The sequence below is a fragment of the Cinclus cinclus genome, chromosome 17 (genome assembly GCF_963662255.1).
Source record: "Cinclus cinclus chromosome 17, bCinCin1.1, whole genome shotgun sequence".
In the NCBI taxonomy this organism is placed as follows: domain Eukaryota; kingdom Metazoa; phylum Chordata; class Aves; order Passeriformes; family Cinclidae; genus Cinclus; species Cinclus cinclus.
Genome location: NC_085062.1, coordinates 4,702,819 through 4,721,121, shown reverse-complemented (window position 1 = coordinate 4,721,121; position 18,303 = coordinate 4,702,819). Strand labels below are relative to the sequence as shown.

At 57.0% G+C, this 18,303-nt stretch overlaps 1 protein-coding gene across 1 annotated transcript; it reads right to left on the bottom strand.

The window, feature by feature from the left end:
• Positions 1 to 674: 674 nt before the first annotated feature.
• Positions 675 to 15,524, bottom strand: SEZ6L (seizure related 6 homolog like). The gene is given in 18 exon segments (XM_062504667.1): positions 675 to 704; positions 988 to 1,090; positions 1,259 to 1,373; positions 1,492 to 1,524; positions 1,861 to 2,055; positions 2,291 to 2,482; positions 2,602 to 2,796; positions 3,893 to 4,089; positions 5,772 to 5,910; positions 5,995 to 6,189; positions 6,682 to 6,848; positions 7,536 to 7,701; positions 8,074 to 8,259; positions 8,745 to 8,937; positions 12,173 to 12,306; positions 12,923 to 13,676; positions 13,678 to 13,772; positions 15,500 to 15,524. Coding segments are annotated over 18 exon segments (3,114 nt in total).
• Between the last annotated feature and the right edge of the window lie 2,779 nt (positions 15,525 to 18,303).

Genomic DNA, 18,303 nt, shown 5'->3' with positions numbered 1-18,303 from the left:
GCCCTGGTTGGTGGCTTCTCTGCAGAGCATCACCCCAGAGCCCTGGCTCGCTGTCTCTCCACATCCAAAGCGAAGTGGGAAAAGAAAGCAGCACGTACCTCGTGTGTGCCAGGCTGTCCCTGCTCTCCTGAGCCCTGCAGTGAGGACGGTCCCTGTGCCAGTGCCCCCCGAGCCCCCTGGGCGAGGGTCCCACTTTGGGAGCCGGGAGCTGTGGGATGGGACCCTGTGGGGGACCCTGGGCTACCTCAGCTCCCAGCAATCAACCGCAGGCTCTTGCAATGGAGACATCTTTAATTTTTAACAACATCAGAACCGCAAAAAATCCCCCTGCGTCTGTGTGGGCAGTGCTGAGGGACGCTCTGCCATGGAGGGGGACGTTCTGCCATGGAGGGGGACACAGCAGTGCCCCTGTGCCCCCCCTGGCCTCACCAGGACCCAGCTCTGCCCCAGCTCCCGCTGCTGCCTGTGCCCAGGGCTGGGCAGCACACCTATCGCAGTTTAAATAGAATAAATACAGTGAAGAAAACAGTAAAATCTTCAATAGAGAGGCAAAAGGAAAGACAACAGCAGGTCCGGGGGTCCAACCAAACTCCACGTGGTCTCTGGATTAGTTACTGAGGAAGTTCTATGAGAGCACATTAAGTTCACTGCTGGAGACTCTCTTACCGCTGTCCTTATATCGAAACCTCATATTCTCGTGTTTCCTGCAAGCGAGGAAAAGCCAGTTGAGGGCAGCAGTTGCATTTCAAGATCATCTCTCCATTCCCAGGCAGCAAGAGAGATCCTGGGTGTTGTTTTGTTCCCAGGAGAGCAATGCCCTCAACAGACAGGACCCCTCAGCCCCCTGCACCTCCCAACCCACACAGATGGACTCTTGCCCCATTGCTCAGTGCTCCTGCCGAGCCTGGCTGGACTCAGCCCGTGGTTGCCCAACCAGCCAAGCCCCTCAGCAATGTCCCTAGTGAGGACAGGCACAGCAGGACTCACCCCTGTCTCATAAATCGGGTTGTCAAACTCCGTTTCTACCGTGATCTGGCTGTAGGGGTGGGAGTACATGAGGGGCAGGCGGAGGCTGGAGTAGTACCGACACCTGCGGGGAGAGGCCGAGTCACTGGGCTGCATGGACTGATTCCAGAACCACATCCCAGCTCCTCCCAGCACCCCGGAGCACTCCCAGCACCATGCCCAGGGTGCGTGGTTGGCGAGGGCGATGCCGAGCCAGCCCTGGCCGTGCACCACAGCTCTGTGCCAGCCCCACCTGGTGAGATAGATGTACGCTCCTCCCAGCAGCAGGGAGATGATCAGCACTGGGATGAAGATGGCCAAGGCCATATTTCCCCCCTCGAGCGACGTCTCTGCAGCAGCTTCTGCTACTGAAAGGACAAGATCTATTGTGTTGGCATTTGCAGGCACCGTGTGATCCCCTCTCTGCCTCTCCCCCTCCCAGGCTCCACCAGGATCCTGCGTATCCAGGAAACCCACATCACTCACCTTCGAGAGCATGTTCAAAGCTGTCTTGGTTCACTGGAAGAGAGATGGAGAGTTATTGCTCTGTAGCTGCATTTGACTGGGTGCTGGCAGCTGTTGCCTGCTGGGAAACCCAAACCTGGGATCTCCTGCCTCATTTGATCCCAAACCACGCCATGAATTCCCAGTTTTTAATAGGCTCTTGGTGTCTGTAAGCATGTGGCCAGGACTGGGCAGGCTGGGTTGAGCAGAGCCCAGATCCAGAGAAGCTCCAGCTCTCAGCTGAGTTCAGCTCCCAGCCAGGGCTGCAGCCAGACCAAGGTCCCCAGGCTGTCCCAGGTTTGGGACAGAGGTGTTGGCTGTGCCCTTTCCCCCCATCCCCTTCCCTGTTACCTTTGCAGATGGGCAGGGGGCCACTCCAGTGGGATGGCTGGCCCAGGATGCATTTGATGGTCACCTCCCCCATGAGTTCAAAGCCTTCATAGCACATGAAGGTCAGGGACTCTCCTGGCAGGTAGAGGCGTTTATAAAGAATTTGGTACCCATTTTCTGGCAGTCCTGGGTTATCACAGGCCAGCGACTCCTCAGCTGAAAGGGAATGAAACACATCCAAGGTGAGCCCAGGGCTTGGGCTGCCGAGGGAGAGAAGGAGCCTAGGGGCAGTGAGGAAGTACCCAAGCTCTCACCCCACTCTGCTTCTAGGTAGCTCAAGGATCTGCACCACCCCTCACAGCTGGGCAGGCTCTGGCTGCAGGAAAGTGCTACCCAGAACCCACAGATAGGAGCTGGACTGCAGGGGAGCAGGAGAGACCCCCAGACTTACAGACGCAGTGTGGGAGCCGCGAGGTCCAGATGGGGGTCCCGGTCTCACGGCTGTAGCAGGTGAGCAGGGAGCTGCCCTCCAGCACGAAGCCAGGGTTGCAGGTGTACTGGATGGTGGTGCCCACCAAGAGCACCGGGTCTGAGATGAGGCGGGTGGAGTGCTCCACCTCCCCTGGGTCCGTGCAGTACATAACTGGGGACAGAGGATGGCTGAGCAGGGAGCCCCTCGGAGCTGGGAGCCCCTCTGAGCAGGACCAGCACTGTTACAGAGTGTGGGATGGGGACAGCAGCACCTTCCTGTGGGGCACTTACTCTTTTCACAGAAGGGTGGGTCACTGCTCCAGCTGAGGTCCCACTGGCAGGTGAGGGTGTCACTGCCCACGATGTCATAGCCTGGGTCACACTGGTAGGTGATCTTGGCCCCTCTCACCAGCTCTGTGTGTGATGTGGTCTTCCATCCATTTTGGATCTCGGGCAGGTCAGAGCAGGAGTCGTTGCGGGACACCTCTGCAGCCAAGAGGGATTCTGGCTGTCACCCACTGAGCAGGACCCACGGCACAGCCCTCCCCAGAGTCACCCCAGCTGGACACATGGCTCTCCCCACAGCTCTCCAGCCTCATGCTCCACAAATGGCACACCTGGTCAGCAGGCGGCCTCCCATGAGCATGGGGAAAGGGCAGCAGCACGGGACAGGAGCTCTTTGAAGCCTCCCCACCCCTGACCCTACGGGCAGGCAGAGGGCTGGGCTGGTGAAAATGGGATCTGTGCTGGGGTCAGGAAAACCTGGGAACACCAGGCTTTGCTCCAGCTGTGGGTGCAGGAGAGGTGCCAGGGCCACAGTCACAGCACAGCTGGTTTGCTCATGGGAGGATTTGTTCCATGCTTACCCCAGGCTGGTTTGCTCAGGTGAGGGGTTGTGCCCTGCCCTCAGCCCCGCGTGCTGCAGGAGGAGCCCTGCAGCCTCGCAGGTGCTCTGCATTGCAGCTCACTCTGTTTGTCATAGCCAGGGCTGTCAGCAGTGCAAGGAAAACATGTCTGGAAGGAGTCTGGCATGGGAAGCAGGGTGGGGGAGAGGCAGCCAGGGGCAACAGACAGCCGTGGGGATGGAATGCCCCTCCCAGTCCTTGTTCCTGCGGTGGGCACCCACAGCCCCAGCCTGGCAGGCACAGCTGCCCCGAAGGACAATGGAGCAGATGTCTCCATGTGCAGCCTAATCTGCACTGGAGCAAAGAGATGGGAACATACATCTCAGGAGCCCACCCAGGGACTGCCTTCAGTGACCACCCCTGCCATCAGCTCATGCTTGACAGGGCGTGTGCGGGGATCTTGCATCCATGTTTCCAGCAATTTCTTTCCCTCTAGGCAAGACCAGGGCTAACAGGGACCAAAACCGCCTTGTTGCCAGACTGAAGGAGGGGAGACATACAGGGACACCCCAGAAGTGACTGACCCAGAGACCTGCAGTGGGCTGGGGGTTCTGCAGGAGATTCAGGGCGGGATGTGAAGACAGTGCTGGTGCCACAGTGACTCTCCCTGCTCCCACACCCTGCACCTGGACAGTCTGGGCTGGCTGCATGTCACACCAGCACTCTGCTCCCCGTACCTATGTAGTTCATGATGAATCCTTGCCCCTTCCCAAAGATGAGCCCAGCAGGGTCCGAGTGGAACTGGATGGTGAGGTCAGGGCTGGAGGAGTAGAGCTTCTGGGGGCCGCCGCTGCCAACATACTGCCCCAGGATGCGGGCAGAGAGCTCGTCCCCGTCGTAGATGGTGAGGATGTCGCTGTTGGTGATGTTCAGGCTGAGAGGAGAGTTTGGTTAGAGAGAAGTGTGTGCCGGGAATCCAGGCAGGACACAGCAGCAGGGGGTTCAAGCAGCAGCCTGGTGACCTCCCTCCGGGTCACCTCCCTCCGGGTCACCTCCCTCCGGGTCACCATCCTCCGGGGGGTTCTAGGCCGGGCGGTACCGGCGGTTCCCGGGACCCTGCGCTTGGAAGTGCCGGTCCCGGCGGAGCCGCGCTTGTCCCCGCGGCCACCAGAGCGCAGTGGCGGCCCGCGGATGGCGGGGACAGCCGAGGACACCGGGCAGGGCTGGCTTCCGTCCACCCCGGGAATGCGGCTGCCCTGGAGCCGAAGAGGATGAGGAGCCTTGCTGCTCTCCACCCCGCTCCGAGGCCAAGGGTCGGGGATGGATGCAGGGGAACACACAGCTCTGATGTCAGGAGGGTTCTCTGGCTGCCCGGGGCTGGCAGCGTGGGTGAACGATCACATCAGCCCCAAGGGTGGGCAGTGACGCCCCTTCCCTGCTCGCTGTCCTGCCGTGTCCACGCCCCAGCAAGGCTCCCCAAGGCTGGGGAGTGCCCTGCTGCTGGGGGGCACAGGAGGGACCAGGGCAGGGACAGCCCTCCTGCCCTTCCCGGGGGAAAGAGGGACAGAGGAGAGCACCAGGATGCTCCCAGCCACACAGGAGATGCCTGAGCTGATCCCCAAATGTTTTATTAGGAATGTTCTTGGAGGGAGCCCAGTTAATCCCCATGGCAAGCTGACATTTGTAGTAAATCTCTGCTTTCCGTCAAACACGATTTTCTCAGTGACATTTATGCCTGATGACTTCAAATCATTTGGCCTCCAGTTCTGCTCGGTCCAAGCACCCACAGAGCTGGGAGAGGTGTGCTGGGAGCTCCGACTTGGGATTTTATGGGGAGCTTTAAAATCTTTATGACTTTAAGCCTCTACTTGAAACACGTCCTCCTCTTGGAAACCCAAAATAGCATCAAAGGAGGCTCCCGCTGCAGCAGCAGCAGCATTACCATGCCAAGAGCTCTCAGCCTGGCACTGGATCCTATTCCCCTCTGACCCCAGCATGTTCAGCCTTGGCTTGCTGGGTGGCTCCACTCCCTTAGTGCCTGTATTTCACATTCAGCCCAAAGATTGAGTTGTTTCCATGTCATGGATGCCTCCAGGCTCTCCTAACCCCATATGACCCAGCTCCTGAAGTGCTGGGTGTCACCCCAGTAGCCCATGGCCACGTGCTGCTGTAGCACTGCTCCCTGTGGATAATTCCAAACCCATTGGAAAAACAATTAACTGCTACTATGGATCCTGTAATGGTGCTTTGAAATCAGGGAGCATCACTCAGTCCTGCCCAGGGTGCCAAGTGCATCAAAGGGGATTACGGAAGTTCTGAGGGGGAGAACAGGACATGGCAAGACTCTTCCCAGTAAGGGAGGCGAGGCCCTAGCAGAGGTTGCCCGGCTAAGCTGTGGCTGCCCCATTACTGGAAGTGTCCAAGGCCAGGTTGGAAGGAACCTGGGATAGTGGAAGGTGCCTCTGCCCATGGGAGATCAGCTTTAAGGTCCCTCCCACCCAAACTGTTCTGGGATTCTGTGATTCCATGGTGGAGGAGAGGGGAGCAGGATATTGCAGCAAAATGAGGTGAGCATTGCTGGGGCAGAGACAGACACCGAGCTCCTGGGCTACTCACACCTGGATGTCCAGGAAGAGCCGCTTCTCCTCACCCACATGGATCCTCCAGATGCAATCCTCCCCCTCCGTGTAGGGCTCCGGCCAGTTGGGGGACAGGATCACCCCAGCCACGGCAGTCAGCTCACCTCCACATGTGGCTGTGGGGGCAAGGGGAAGGCAGGGCTCAGGGGTGCCCAGGGCTGCTCACCCCACAGCCAGCACTGCCCAGGGGCAGGACTGACCTCGGCACAGTGGCTCCGTGTCATTCCAGTAGGGATCCCGCATGTTGATGCACTCGATGACAGCGGGACCCTGCTCCAGGGAGTGCCCGGGGTCACAGGTGAACTCCACCGTGGTGCCCAGGTTGTAGGTGGGGTCTGAGGTGGTGAAGTTCCCATTCTGGATGTAGGGCTCATAGCAGTGGCCCCGCTCAAAGGCTGGAAGAGATCCCTGTTAGCTGTAGGGACACCGAGTTTCCCCCTTCTTGCTGAGCTTCCCTGGGTGACCCCCCAGCCCTGCTGCTGTCCCCAAGAGAACCTGACCCCTGCATCCCCACCTGCATGGGTGGCCTCTTCCACAGAGTATTTTACAGGCGACTAGGGTTACAACAATTTATCTGTTCTGATCCATGAAGGCCTAACCAAACCCCACTCCCATGGTGGATCAGCACTGGGGATGTGCTCAGGGCACTGCTGGGCACTGTGTTTCCCAAACTGAGGATGCCAAGCCATCCCCCCCCCCGGGACTGCTGCATGTGACTGAGGCTGGTCAGGTCCACAGGGAATGATCCTACAGTGGGATCCACTTCAATGACAACAAGAGCTACAGAGGGGTACCAGCGCTGGGGACAACAGCCAGCTGTCCCCTGGGGCTGTGTGTGCTGGCTGAGCCAGGCACTGCCCTCAAGTCCCAGCATGGGGACACAGCACCTTCAAAGCGGATGTTGAAGGCCGTGGTGGCCGCGGGCTCCTGGGCGAGGAAGTCGATCCTGATGGAGGAGCCTTCGCTGATGACGCCCTCGAAGGGGACGCTGTCAGCACGCCGGGAGTCGTAGAGCACGGCCGAGCGGTTGGTGTCACCACTGTACACCACCATCCTGTGGGACAACAAGGAATGTCACATGGGACAGCGTCCCCGAGTCCCGCCCGGACACGAGGGTGGTGAGATGGAGTAGCTGGGACAAGCTGAGAGCTTCCAGATTTTGGGATATTCTGGGCATTCCTCTCCAAGACAGATAGGGAGGGGATTGAGCACGTGCAGGGATGGGAATGGAACTGGGGAAGGGGCTGGAGCACCAGGAGGGGCTGAGGGAGATGGGAAAGGGGCTCAGCCTGGAGAAAAGGAGGATCAGGGGGGACCTTGTGGTTCTGCACAGCTCACTGAGAGGACGGGACAGCTGCTCACAGAGAACAAGGGACAGCATAAAAGGAAATGGCTTGTGTCAGGGAAGGTTTAGACTGGATATCAGGGGAAAATCCTTTCCCAGAAGGACTGGCAAGCATTGAAACAGGCTGCCAGGGGCAGTGGTGGAGTTCCCATCCCTGGAGGGGGTTAACAGCCATGTAGATGTGAACACATGGTTTAGTGGTGGCCTTAGCAGTGCTGGGGGAGTAGTTGAACTCAGTAATCTCAGAGGGCTTTCCCAACCCAGATAATTCAGCTTTTCTATCTTTAGTACCCAGCAAAAGGCCCTGCTCCTCACCCCATGCAGAAGAAGCCCCCTGGAACCCCTTGGAAGCTCTGCAGTTCCAGGGCTGTGGAGAAATGGCTCCTGGAGCCTCACCTGTCCTTCTCAGTGAGCAGGAGCTTCTCGAAGTGCAGGTGCAGCTTCTGGCCCGGGGGGGCCCCGATGGCCCACACGCAGTACATGCTGCCAGACTGGTTCCCACTGTAGCTGGGGGACAGCACGCGGCCGATGGTGGCATTGTGGATTGTCCCTCCACAAGGAGCTGCAACACAGAGCAGAACCCCATCGTGATGGGCACGGGGACAGTGGCATTTGTGCCCCCACCAGCCCAGGGGTGAACCCCTCTGAAACCTCTTACCTGGCTCTGCTTTGCTCTGCCTGTGCATATTTATGCTCACAAGTGCATATTTATACTCACACATAAAATCTTGATTTCCTTTCCCTTTGCTGCCTAATGAGGGGACAGATTCTGCTGTCACTGCCTGAGCACCTGTGGCACCATGATCTGTGCTGGGCTGGGCATTGTTCTCTCACCCTTCTAGGACCACATTCATCTCATGGGGCAAAGAAAGGGACTCATGTTTCCCCCAGTGGAGCCCAGTTTTCCATCCCTAGGGCTGGGATGTGCAGGTACCTGAGCAGATGGGCTCGGGGCTGCTCCAGTGTGGCCGGGACGCGTTGATGCAGGTCAGCATGCGGGGGCCCTGCAGCTCATAGCCCAGGTGACAGTGGAAGTGAGCAATGCCACCCGAGTGCAGATCCATCACCGTCACATCTCCAAAGTCAGGTCTCCGTGGGAAGTTGCAGCTCAGCATAAACACTGGAACAGGCACACGTTGGGAGCTCAGGGCTCAGCTGCTCCCAGCCACCCCATGGGGATGTGCTGGATGTGCCCACGTGTCAGCAGCAGAGCACCGCCAACCCCCCACTGCCGCTGCTTCCCCACCTGTTACTGCTCTTGCCCAGACCCAGTTTCTATTTTAAAAATAATTTGCTGGAACTCATTTATTTTTTAAAGCTCTTCGAGGTAAAAAATAGACTGTCAGTGTGAGTGTGTGCAGGAGGAGCTGCTGCACGGGGACAGAAATGGAGCAAGGTGGGTGTGAGAGGCACAGCCAGCACTGGTGTTGGGGACATCAGGGCACAAGGGACCCTCTATCCTGGGCACAACAGCTCGATCCACCCCAGCCAACGCTCTGGGCACGGGCAGGTGGTGAAACAGGAGCGTGGTTGGTCTACGGGGGCACAGCCCACTGTGCCCAAACTGACCCCAGACCCCCGTCCCCATGTCGGGGACACACCCACCCTGGTAGTGGAGCTGGAATGTCCCCACCACGTCGTCCTGGAAGGTGCGGAAGTAGACAGAGATGGTGTTGGTGGGGCTGCGGATCACCTGGCCTTCCACCAGAAGGGTCTGGTTGGCCAAAACCACCAGGGCATCACCGTCCACGCCACGGATGGACAGCACCTCCCCGTCCGACAGGTTCACACTCTTCACCTGCGGGGAGCAGAGACCTGTGAGCTGTGGGGGCAGAGGGAGGGCCCCAGTGGTCACATCCCAGCCCTGTCACACAGACACACAGAGCATCACAGCAGCACAGTGCTGCAATAAAACCAGGCTGCTCCTCAGGGTTTGGTGCTCACCACCCATCCTGTGCACCAGGAAAACTCCCCAGGATCCCTCACCCCACTGGGGAGCACTTGGGGAGCCACACAGCGAGTGCATCTAATGAGTAGCTCCAAAAGGCTTTAATTATTATTTGGAAATAGCTGAGCAGTAACCTCACATTTACATTTCACGTCCATTTAACTTAATAAATGGGCTCATATTTCAGCAGAAAGATGCTCATCAGACCGTTTGTTTCCCTGAGTGTGCGAGGCCCAGGGCTCTATATTTAGCACCAGCCCAGCCGTGATTGGGAGCGCTCCCGACGATGTTGTGACTGGAGGGATTTGTGGCTCTTGTCACCGCCGTGCCCACCTCCCCCTGGCACACAGGGCTGGGATGTGCCCTCCTCCAAGGGCACTGCATGGAGCCACGCTTGGCCTTCAGCATCCTGAGCTTCCTCCTGAAGGAAAATCCCTGGAAAAGCCCGTTCCTCGCTGCAATGCTGGATTAACATCCCCAGGCTGGTTCAGAGCATGCCTGGGCTCACCCCAGCCCATGTTGCAGTCCAAGAGGAGCTGGTTTTGCCTTATTTTTCCAGCTGGGTGCTGGCAAAAGCATTGTCCGCAACCCTGACCCCCCAGCCTGCCCTGGATCATTTCTTCTTTTGCTGATATTTTCCCAAAAATGTTCCTCCCCAGCTTGGCCAGCACACGCTGTGCCCGGTGCGATGGTTCAGATAATAAATGGGATTAATTAAGTGAATTATTTGGAGTCCAGGGATCCAAGTGGGCTCCATGCAATGCTAACTATTTCCCCCAGCTCCCACCGGAGCAGAGCTTTGCTTCTCCAGCTGGGTCTGGATCCCTGCAAAGATTTTCCCAAGGTGTTTCTAACAGATTTCATTCTGCAATCACTTGAAGCCAAACCTGTTCCCCAGCTGGCTCCCTCCAGTGCTGGTGGCACCACGCACATGGCACGGAGCCAGATCACTCTGGGAAACTGGGAAGGGGATTTGGGGGAGCAGCTGGAGCAGGCAGAACTCTGCGGAAGGGAGGAAGCTGGGGATCAGTGCTGGGCATCACGGGACACGCACACACTCGGTACCACCATCAGCCTCCCCTCGGTAAAGCCAGGGGAGCAGGGTGTCACTGCAAGTGCCATTCCCTGTGCCAGCACCAGGTTGGCATTCCCAGAGGAGCCTGGAGTAACCAGCGAGCTCAGACGCTGCCGTGGCCCCACGCCAGGGACCGTCAGCCCTGCGAGAGGGACCGTATGTGTGAGCTCCTGCCAGGGGCTGGGAGCACGAGCTCTGACTTCAATCACAGCCCGCACTGACAGCAGCTCCTCCAGAGCCTTGGGAAGGCAGGAGGGATCCTCGAGTCAGGCTGCCAGCCTCGCTCACCCACTGGAAAACCTCTTTAGGGAAATTCAATTTAGTGCCAAGAAGATTCAAGAATTTTAAAAATAAATATAATTTCACTAAGCATTCGGAGAGCTGGCTGCTCCCAGCTGCCAGGGTTGCCACAGCACAGGCAGGGACACAGCTCTCCCTGGAATGCTGCGAGGGGTGCAGAGAGGGGCAGCGAGCTGAGCAGGGACCCTGAGCTCCCACACAGCCCAGGGCAGCTCCCAGCCTTTCCCAGGACCACGCCTGACATCCAGGCTTTGTGTCCACTCCTCCCCGAAGGCAGATTTCCCTGCAGTGAGTGAGGATCTGGATCCAAAGGAAGTGGAGGGTCCCTGTGTCTTCCTGCGTGGCTCCGAGCGCCTGCAGGAGCAGTTTGAGCAGGGCTGGAATGCCACAGGCATTCCTTCCACCGCCAGGCTGCCCCACAGCCCCTGCAGGGAGGGGTGACTGCCCATGCAGGGCAGTCCCAGGGGCTTCTCTTTGCTCCTGCAGGTGCCATTAATGAGATTCCCAAGGTAAGAGGCAGCACCTCCCCGCTGCAGGAGCTGGGAATCAAATCCAAACCCCTCCATGAGACCCCACACCCCAGGTTATCCAGCCCCTTCCCTTTGGAATTCACCTCCAAGCCCCGAGCCCACAGTGCTGCAGCACAGGACACTGCCAGCTGCAGATGAAGCCGTGCTCCACCAGCACCGACCTGCTGTTGTGATTTAATTTGTCTGAAACGCTCCGGAGCATCAGCAAAGCAAAATGCAAAGCTTGGGGGGGTGGAGAGGCCAATTTTATGCTCCATTAAAACCTCAGCTCGCAATGGAGTGAGGTCAGGAGTGGTGTCACCTGATGGATTATGGACAGAGGCGAATTTACAGCAGAGCAGACTTTCTTTAGCACCCTGTGGATCTGAGGAGACAGTTGCTGTGTCCATTTACTTTTCCACTGCCATGGAAAAGTGGCTGAGCTGCTCAGACTCTCCAGTGCTCAACCTGCACCACTGCTGCTCCCAGGGCAACCTCCCCACCAGGGCAGGCAGCCCTGCACCTTTTAATGCACACTTTTAATTAAAAAATTCAAAGTGAAGGGGTTTTAATTGGATGCAAATGGTGATATGGAGAAAGCACAAGAAGAAAGGATTGCAGGGAGCATGGACACCCTGGGCTGGCTTGACCTGGAGAGTGTTTGGAATGTGCAGAGGCTCCTGCCCTGCTTGCAGCCTCCCCAGGCTGAAGGATACTTATTTTGGGGGGAAGTGACAGTGCAGTGGTGGACCTCAGCTTGGGTGAGACCCCCTGCTCTGAATGGTTGGACATTTTCTGGGCACCTACACCAGTCAGAGAAGGAATCAGGGCTGCCCTCCTGGGCTTCCTGTACCCTCAGAGCCACCCAAACCCCTCCCAGAAAAAGGGAGGTGCAGCAGGCAGGGGGCTGGTGGCCCCTTCCCATCAAGTGCCTTTTTAACAACCTGCTGCCAGCGCCTCCCGCTTAAATTAATTGCGTGACATTTAAAAAGCTTGATCATCGCTGACATTCAGCATGTTCCAGCTCCCTCATAGAGTTCATTTATTACAAGGCCCCAGAAAAAAAAAAATTTTTTTTTTTTTTTTTTCCCCCTGGAAAGGGGTATTTTATCAAGTGAAGGTGCCCAGGGCAGGGGTGCCTAAGGCTTGCTTCAGTGACCGGTGGGTCTGGCTGTGGGGATCCCCTCAAGGCACGGCTCACCTGCAGCTCGACGCCGTAGCCGGTGTAGACGGTGACGTTGTAGGTGCACTGCAGGTACCCGTGCAGGGGCAGTGGGGGATAATCCGTGGAGTCGATGTAGCCCTCGGGGTCGTGGAAGCTCATGCTGCAGAGCACTGAGGGGACACGTAGCAGGGTCACACCGATGGCACTTCCCTCCCACACACCAAAACCCAGCACCCCAGTCCCTGCTCCATCAGTGATCCCACAGGGTTACAGAATCCCAGAGTGGTTTGGGTTGGAAGGGACATTAAAGTCCAATCCCTGCCATGGCAGGGACACCTTCCACTAGCCCAGGGTGCTCCAAGCCCCATCTAACCCAGTCTTGGACACTTCCAGGGATCCAGGGGCATCCGCAGCTTCTCTGGGCAACCTCACCACCCTTACAGGGAAGAATTTCTTTTCAATATCCCAGTTAACTCTGTCCTCTGGCAGTGGGAAGCCATTCCCCCTTCTCCTGACATGCCAGCCCCTTGTCTAAATTCTCTCTCCAGCTCTCTTGAAGCTCCTTTACGCACTGGAAGAAGCTCTAAGCTCTTCCTGGAGCCTTCTCCCAGCCTTTCCTTCTTGGACAAGTATTTCATCCCTCCAATCATAAAGTACCTGAAGAGCAGAAGATTTTAGGCAGCCCCCAAACCCTGGTGGTGCCCTGATTTTGGGGGAGGGTTGCCTAAACACAGGCATGCTCCCCACCAGTGCCATAGCCCCGTGCCCGTGCTCAGCTCTGCTCACCTGGAGTGGGCTCTGTGGTTGTGACAGTGGTGGTGATGATGGTGGACGTGGTGGTTTCCTGGCTCTCCTCTGATGCAGAGCCGTGCACATCCCTCTCCGAGCTCTTTGTTGGGATAACAGCAGTGCCAGCAGGAGCCACGGTCGGAGCCTCTCCAGCATCCCCTGTGCTGTCAGGGAAGGGCCGGGGCAGGGCTGGGGGCAGAGTGGAAGGGGAGATCTGCAGCGTGGGGCGGCTGGTGGTGGCCTGGTCCTCCCAGGGCAGCTCTGGGGGACTCTGCTCTTTGTCCTGTGCTGGCACCCCCAGGCCCGGGATGGCCGTGGGGAGCCTGGAGCTCCGTGGGGTGGCTGGGGAGGCAGTCCCGGGGGACCCTGCCAGGGTGGGCTTCAGCCTTGGGTGCTTCCTTCCCGTATTTACTTGCTTTACAGTCGGTGGCTTTTTCTTAACATGGGAAGTTTGTTTGGCATCAGGTCTGGGAGCAGCAGTGGCCACTGGCAGGAGCGGTGTGGTCATCTCCGCCGGCGTGGCACCGTCCTCTGGGGCTGGCAGGAGGTTGAGGGCAGTGCCCTGCCTGGGCTCTCCAGCTCCAGGGTCTGAACCCATGGCATTCCCAAAACTCTCAGCTCCACCAGACAAACCCGTGCCGCGCCCCAGCTCCGCAGCTCCACCGCCCATCTTCTCATCAGCAGCCCGAGGGTCCGGGCTGGACGGCACCAGCACCGCCCCTGATCCGCTGTCTGCAAAAAAAAATTGGAAAAGTGGGACTTGGGCAAAGCTGGGCACGAAATTAGAGCTGCGCTGCCGGCGTGAAATCAGCCCCCTGGGAAGCTGTGGCTGCAAGAACACCCACCACTTCCCAAAGAAGGAACAACCGGCCCCCACAGCACAGCACACCCGCCTTGGCAGAGCCCCCTCAGGCACCGCGGTGTTGGGCAAACCCAACCCACTTGTTTGGAACAGGGATGGGCAGGAAGGAGTGAGGGACCAAAGCTACCCAGCATCACTCTGCTGGGGTCATTGCATAAGTACACATTTATCCACCCACCGTGGGCTGACCGGGCTGTGATCCATGGGCTGGAATTTGCCGTGAGCTCTGAGATGTAGCAAAGAGAGCCCAAGAGTCAATGCTTTCCATGGAAACAGCAGTTGCCAGGGAAAGCACTTAATGCACGGTACTTAAAGACCGTAATTCCAGCCCCCTCATATCCCCTGGGAAGGTTTGAAGCCCCTGAAACGCAGGTTCCCTGTCGCTCTGTGGGCACAGGGGGTCTGCAATCCCCCAGCCCCACTGCTGGCCTGGGGCTGCCCAGGCTGGTGCTCTCCTTCGTGGCTGCACACGAAGGCACTGAGTGATCCCTAAAGCAGCTCGAGCTGCTGTGACATTCCCGTCGTAGCAGCCACGACCTGTGGCCACCACAGCAGCAGCTCTCCGTGGGATGGGGGTTGGAGCAGCAAGCCAGGGTTTCCTTCCCAAGCAGACCCCAGATAAATCCTGGCTCACCTCAGTAGCACAGGTGCTTTAAACAAAAGCACAACTCTTGGGCTTCGTTTAACTTGATGTTTTCTGTTTCAATTTCTGCTACTTAAGGTAGGATTGGAATGAAAAGGGGTGGAAAAAAGGGAGCTTTCGTATGCGAATCCTGAAACACAGGGACACTGCTGGGTGGCATTGCCCAGGGGGCCCGAGGGAGGGCACAAGCAGCCTGTGCAGAGGGGCTGAGCAGCCCTGAAAATTGACTTTGCTCCATCTTCTGGAAAATAGAAGCAGTTTCTGGCAAGAACTAAAGATAAGGAACACAACCGGGAAAGACAAATGTGGTGAATTAGCCTGAAGGATGGAGCTGCCAAAACTCTGGCAGTCCCTACACTGCTCCTCGGTCCCGGAGAGTCCTTGGACACTCTGCTGGTGCCTGGGCTGGTCCCTTGCTATCCCCTGGGATAACTGGGGACAGGGTTGTGCCTGCCCCAAGCCACTGCACCCTGCTGTCACCACCCTGCTGCAGCCATCAGCAAACCTGTCCCATCCCCCGAGGGGTTCCTGGACGATCCCGCTGTTTGCCACAAGTTAAAACATTTATTCCTTAATTAGCAAGTGGTTCAGCAAATCCATCACTGATTCGCTGAGCACATTAGGAGACATTTCACACACATCATCTGCAATCATCAGCTTGTATCAGCTCTGAATAATCTCCCCCCAGGAAGGTTGGGTGCCACAGTATCCCCACACTTCTGGGGCGGGGCAGACCAGGAGCTTCCACACCCTCTGCTTGTTTCTTGGTGTCTGCTTCCCTCTCCATCCCACCCTGGGTTGATCTCGGCCTCCATGGGCATCCTGCCGTGGGCTGATGAGGTCAAATGTCCCCAAGGCACCTCTCCTTCCCTGAGAAGTTTTGTAGGGCTCTCGTGGGCTCTTCGCTTCCTCTCCCATCCCAACTCCAGGAGGAGCAGTCAGTGGTTGCTCTCCCATGGCCCAGGTGAAAGTTTTAGGGCTCTGCAGCAAAAGGTTTTGTCCGTGATGGGAGAAGATGAGGCTTTCAGACAGAGGGGAGAAAGCACAGCCCTGGGAGGTGACTACCTACTGGCCAGTAGGACACGGTGGGACATGCTGGGACATGCTGGGACACCAGATCACAGAAGGACAGTCAAGGATCCCGAGTCTTTAAAGCCAACGCATTCCCAAAAACACCAGCCCAGGATCCCCAGGCTATTTGTCACGTGAATCCTAATATTTAATGGATTGTGCCTTTAAATCATATTTTATCCTTTTGGAAAGCTGACTAATTCCTTATTAGATCCTTTGCCAGGATGCATTTACTAGATTCTGTCCTTAACAAAGCATGAAATAAAACACTCTGTAAAGCGACTCCTTAATGAGACACCAAACATGCTGTAGTTTGTAAAGGGCAAATGCTCATTCCAGGGAAGTGGAGAGGGCAGAACTCAGCCAGGCTGGAGCAGGGGAGGGGGAGGCACAGGGCCCTGGCATCCGGGATCAATAAGGGCTTATTCTGCCTTATCAGAAAGAGAATTGATTGTCCATCTCAGCTCCTGATTGATCACCACTCCCAAACCCAGGCTGTGCTGCAGCACTTCCCTGGGCTGCCAGACCCTAATCCTTCCCTTCTTGGTGCTGTCCCACAAGCCCCGCTCATTCCTGGAGCCCATTTGGGAAGCAGAATGCTCATCCTTAAGGAATTATTACAGTGACTTTCCATGTTTGCAGGGCCAGGGTGGGTTTTGGTAAGATCCTTTCCACACTGATCCAAATTCCGACCTAAATTCTAAGATCTAAATTCTAAGTTCTGCCACTTGCAAGGCCCATGGGGTGATCATGGATAGGATGATAAGGATAGGATGATATGGATAGGATAGTGAACATATCCATATCCATATCCATCCTATAATATGGATGGATAGCAGTGATGGATAGGATAGAGACCACACAGGACCCTCCCCAGCTGCCAAAACCCATCCTGCTCTTTACAGGTGATCAATCCAGAACTGCTGGAAGAGAAATGGTCACATTTGACCTTGACCTTATCTGCTGCAGCAGCTCTGGAGGAAATAACCACTAGTGAGATGCACAAGGGTTTTATCTTGTATCTCGATCAGGAGCTCTCCACAGGTGGTTCAGCCCTGGAGAACCCTCTCCAAATCCATGGAAACCTCAGTGGTGGCCCTGCAGCCCTCGCTACTCCCGAGTGTGGCACCGGGGACTCTGTGCTCTGCGCGGCAGCGTGGGCACAGCAGCTGCTCCTGCAGGGTGGGCCCGGCAGGGCTGGGACAGTTTGGAGCATAAAGTGACCTTAAGACAGAAGGACAGCTCGTCTCCAGGTCTATTCTGGGCTGTGCCTGGATACCGGCTGTGTGCAAACACAGTGCAGGAAGCTGGGCTCCGGGGAGGATGGCTCCAACCAGCCTCAGCCCCCACGGTTTATACTTAGCCAAGGAGGAAGCGCCAGTGCCGAGCCTGGGCTGTGTGTGGGAGCTGCCAGCGGGCACAGCCCCGGCCCAGGGCTGGGGTGGCGGCACCTGGCTCTGGAGAGACAGCAGGACAGGAGAGGAGGCAGGACAGGGACTCCCAGAGCATCTCCTCTCACCCGGACACGGTACTGAGTGTTTGCAGGGCGCCGAGCATCCGCCCACCTGAGCAGCGGCGGCACCAAAATGATGATTTTGGAGGCGCCAAAATCATCATCCCCATCCTCAAAGCTTTATCCCCATGTCCCCAGGACCCCCAGCCAGAGTTTCGTGGGCAGCCGTGGCCAGCACGCTGCTCCAGAGGTGCAGCGGCGCCAGGAGAGCCTGATTGCCAAGATACCTCAGCCAGAGGGGCTTAGAGGAATCAGAGAGCTGCAATTGCCTGATAAAAGGGTGCTGGAATAATCACAAAGGCCTCGTTTCGCTGCTGTGCTCCTGAAAAAGCCAAAGCAGGAGTAGCCGTATCACACAGTTCCCATTACTAATGCCGATGGTATCGCCCTGAGCACTGGCTCCAGGGAGGGCAACTGGATTGCTCCAGCTCAGGAATCGCTGCCTGGAAGGGTTTAGGATCTGATTGTAGCAGAAATGAATAAAGCTGATCCAGGCACTATTAATGGTGGCGTTCAGCTCTGCCTGTGTGACGGGCTCAGGCACATTCATGGGTGCTGGGCTGGGCTAATCCTGCTGCTGGCATCATATCCAAGGTCTTGTGGAGAGCTGAGATTTATCCTGCACTGCCCAGCACCCTCTGCACGCAGGAGTTCCCCATTCACACATGGTCACTGCAGGATGGTTGGCAGGAGCTGCCGTGCACCTCTGTGGAGGAACAGGAGCATTCCTGCTGGGGATGAGTTCGCCCAGGGCTGATCCAGATCATTGGTAAAGCAGGGATGGATGGGAAGGGGCACCCTGGGCACCTCCTGATCTCCCACCTCTTCCCACGCCGACCTCCAGCGCACGCAACACACATTTCATCCTCGGGAAGGAAAACAGAGGGTTTGGGTGGGAAGAGGTGTTTGAGAAAAAGCAGTCTGTATCCATCAAAACACTTAACTGTGATCAGTTTGTGCTCGGATTATAAAAGCTTTCGGCCTTGAATCTTGAAGAGCAGAAAAACCTTAATTGAAACAATCTTTCATTTCCCGAATGTCCCCGCAGGCGGATGCAGCCTTGAAGGCTGCCTGCCTCCAAGCAGGAGATGTGAATTCCAGGTTTTCCTGCAGTTACAGTTTCAGCAGATTAAGTTTTTTTCCAACAGGAAAGAAAAAAAAAAAAAAAAGAAAAAAGTTTTCCTCAAGAGCATCCTGTCAGCTCCCCCCTTTCTAAGCAAATAAAAGCGTAGCAATCCGATCTGGGTGAGTCATCCCCGTGGGAGCTCCGGGAAGCGCAGCCGGAGCAG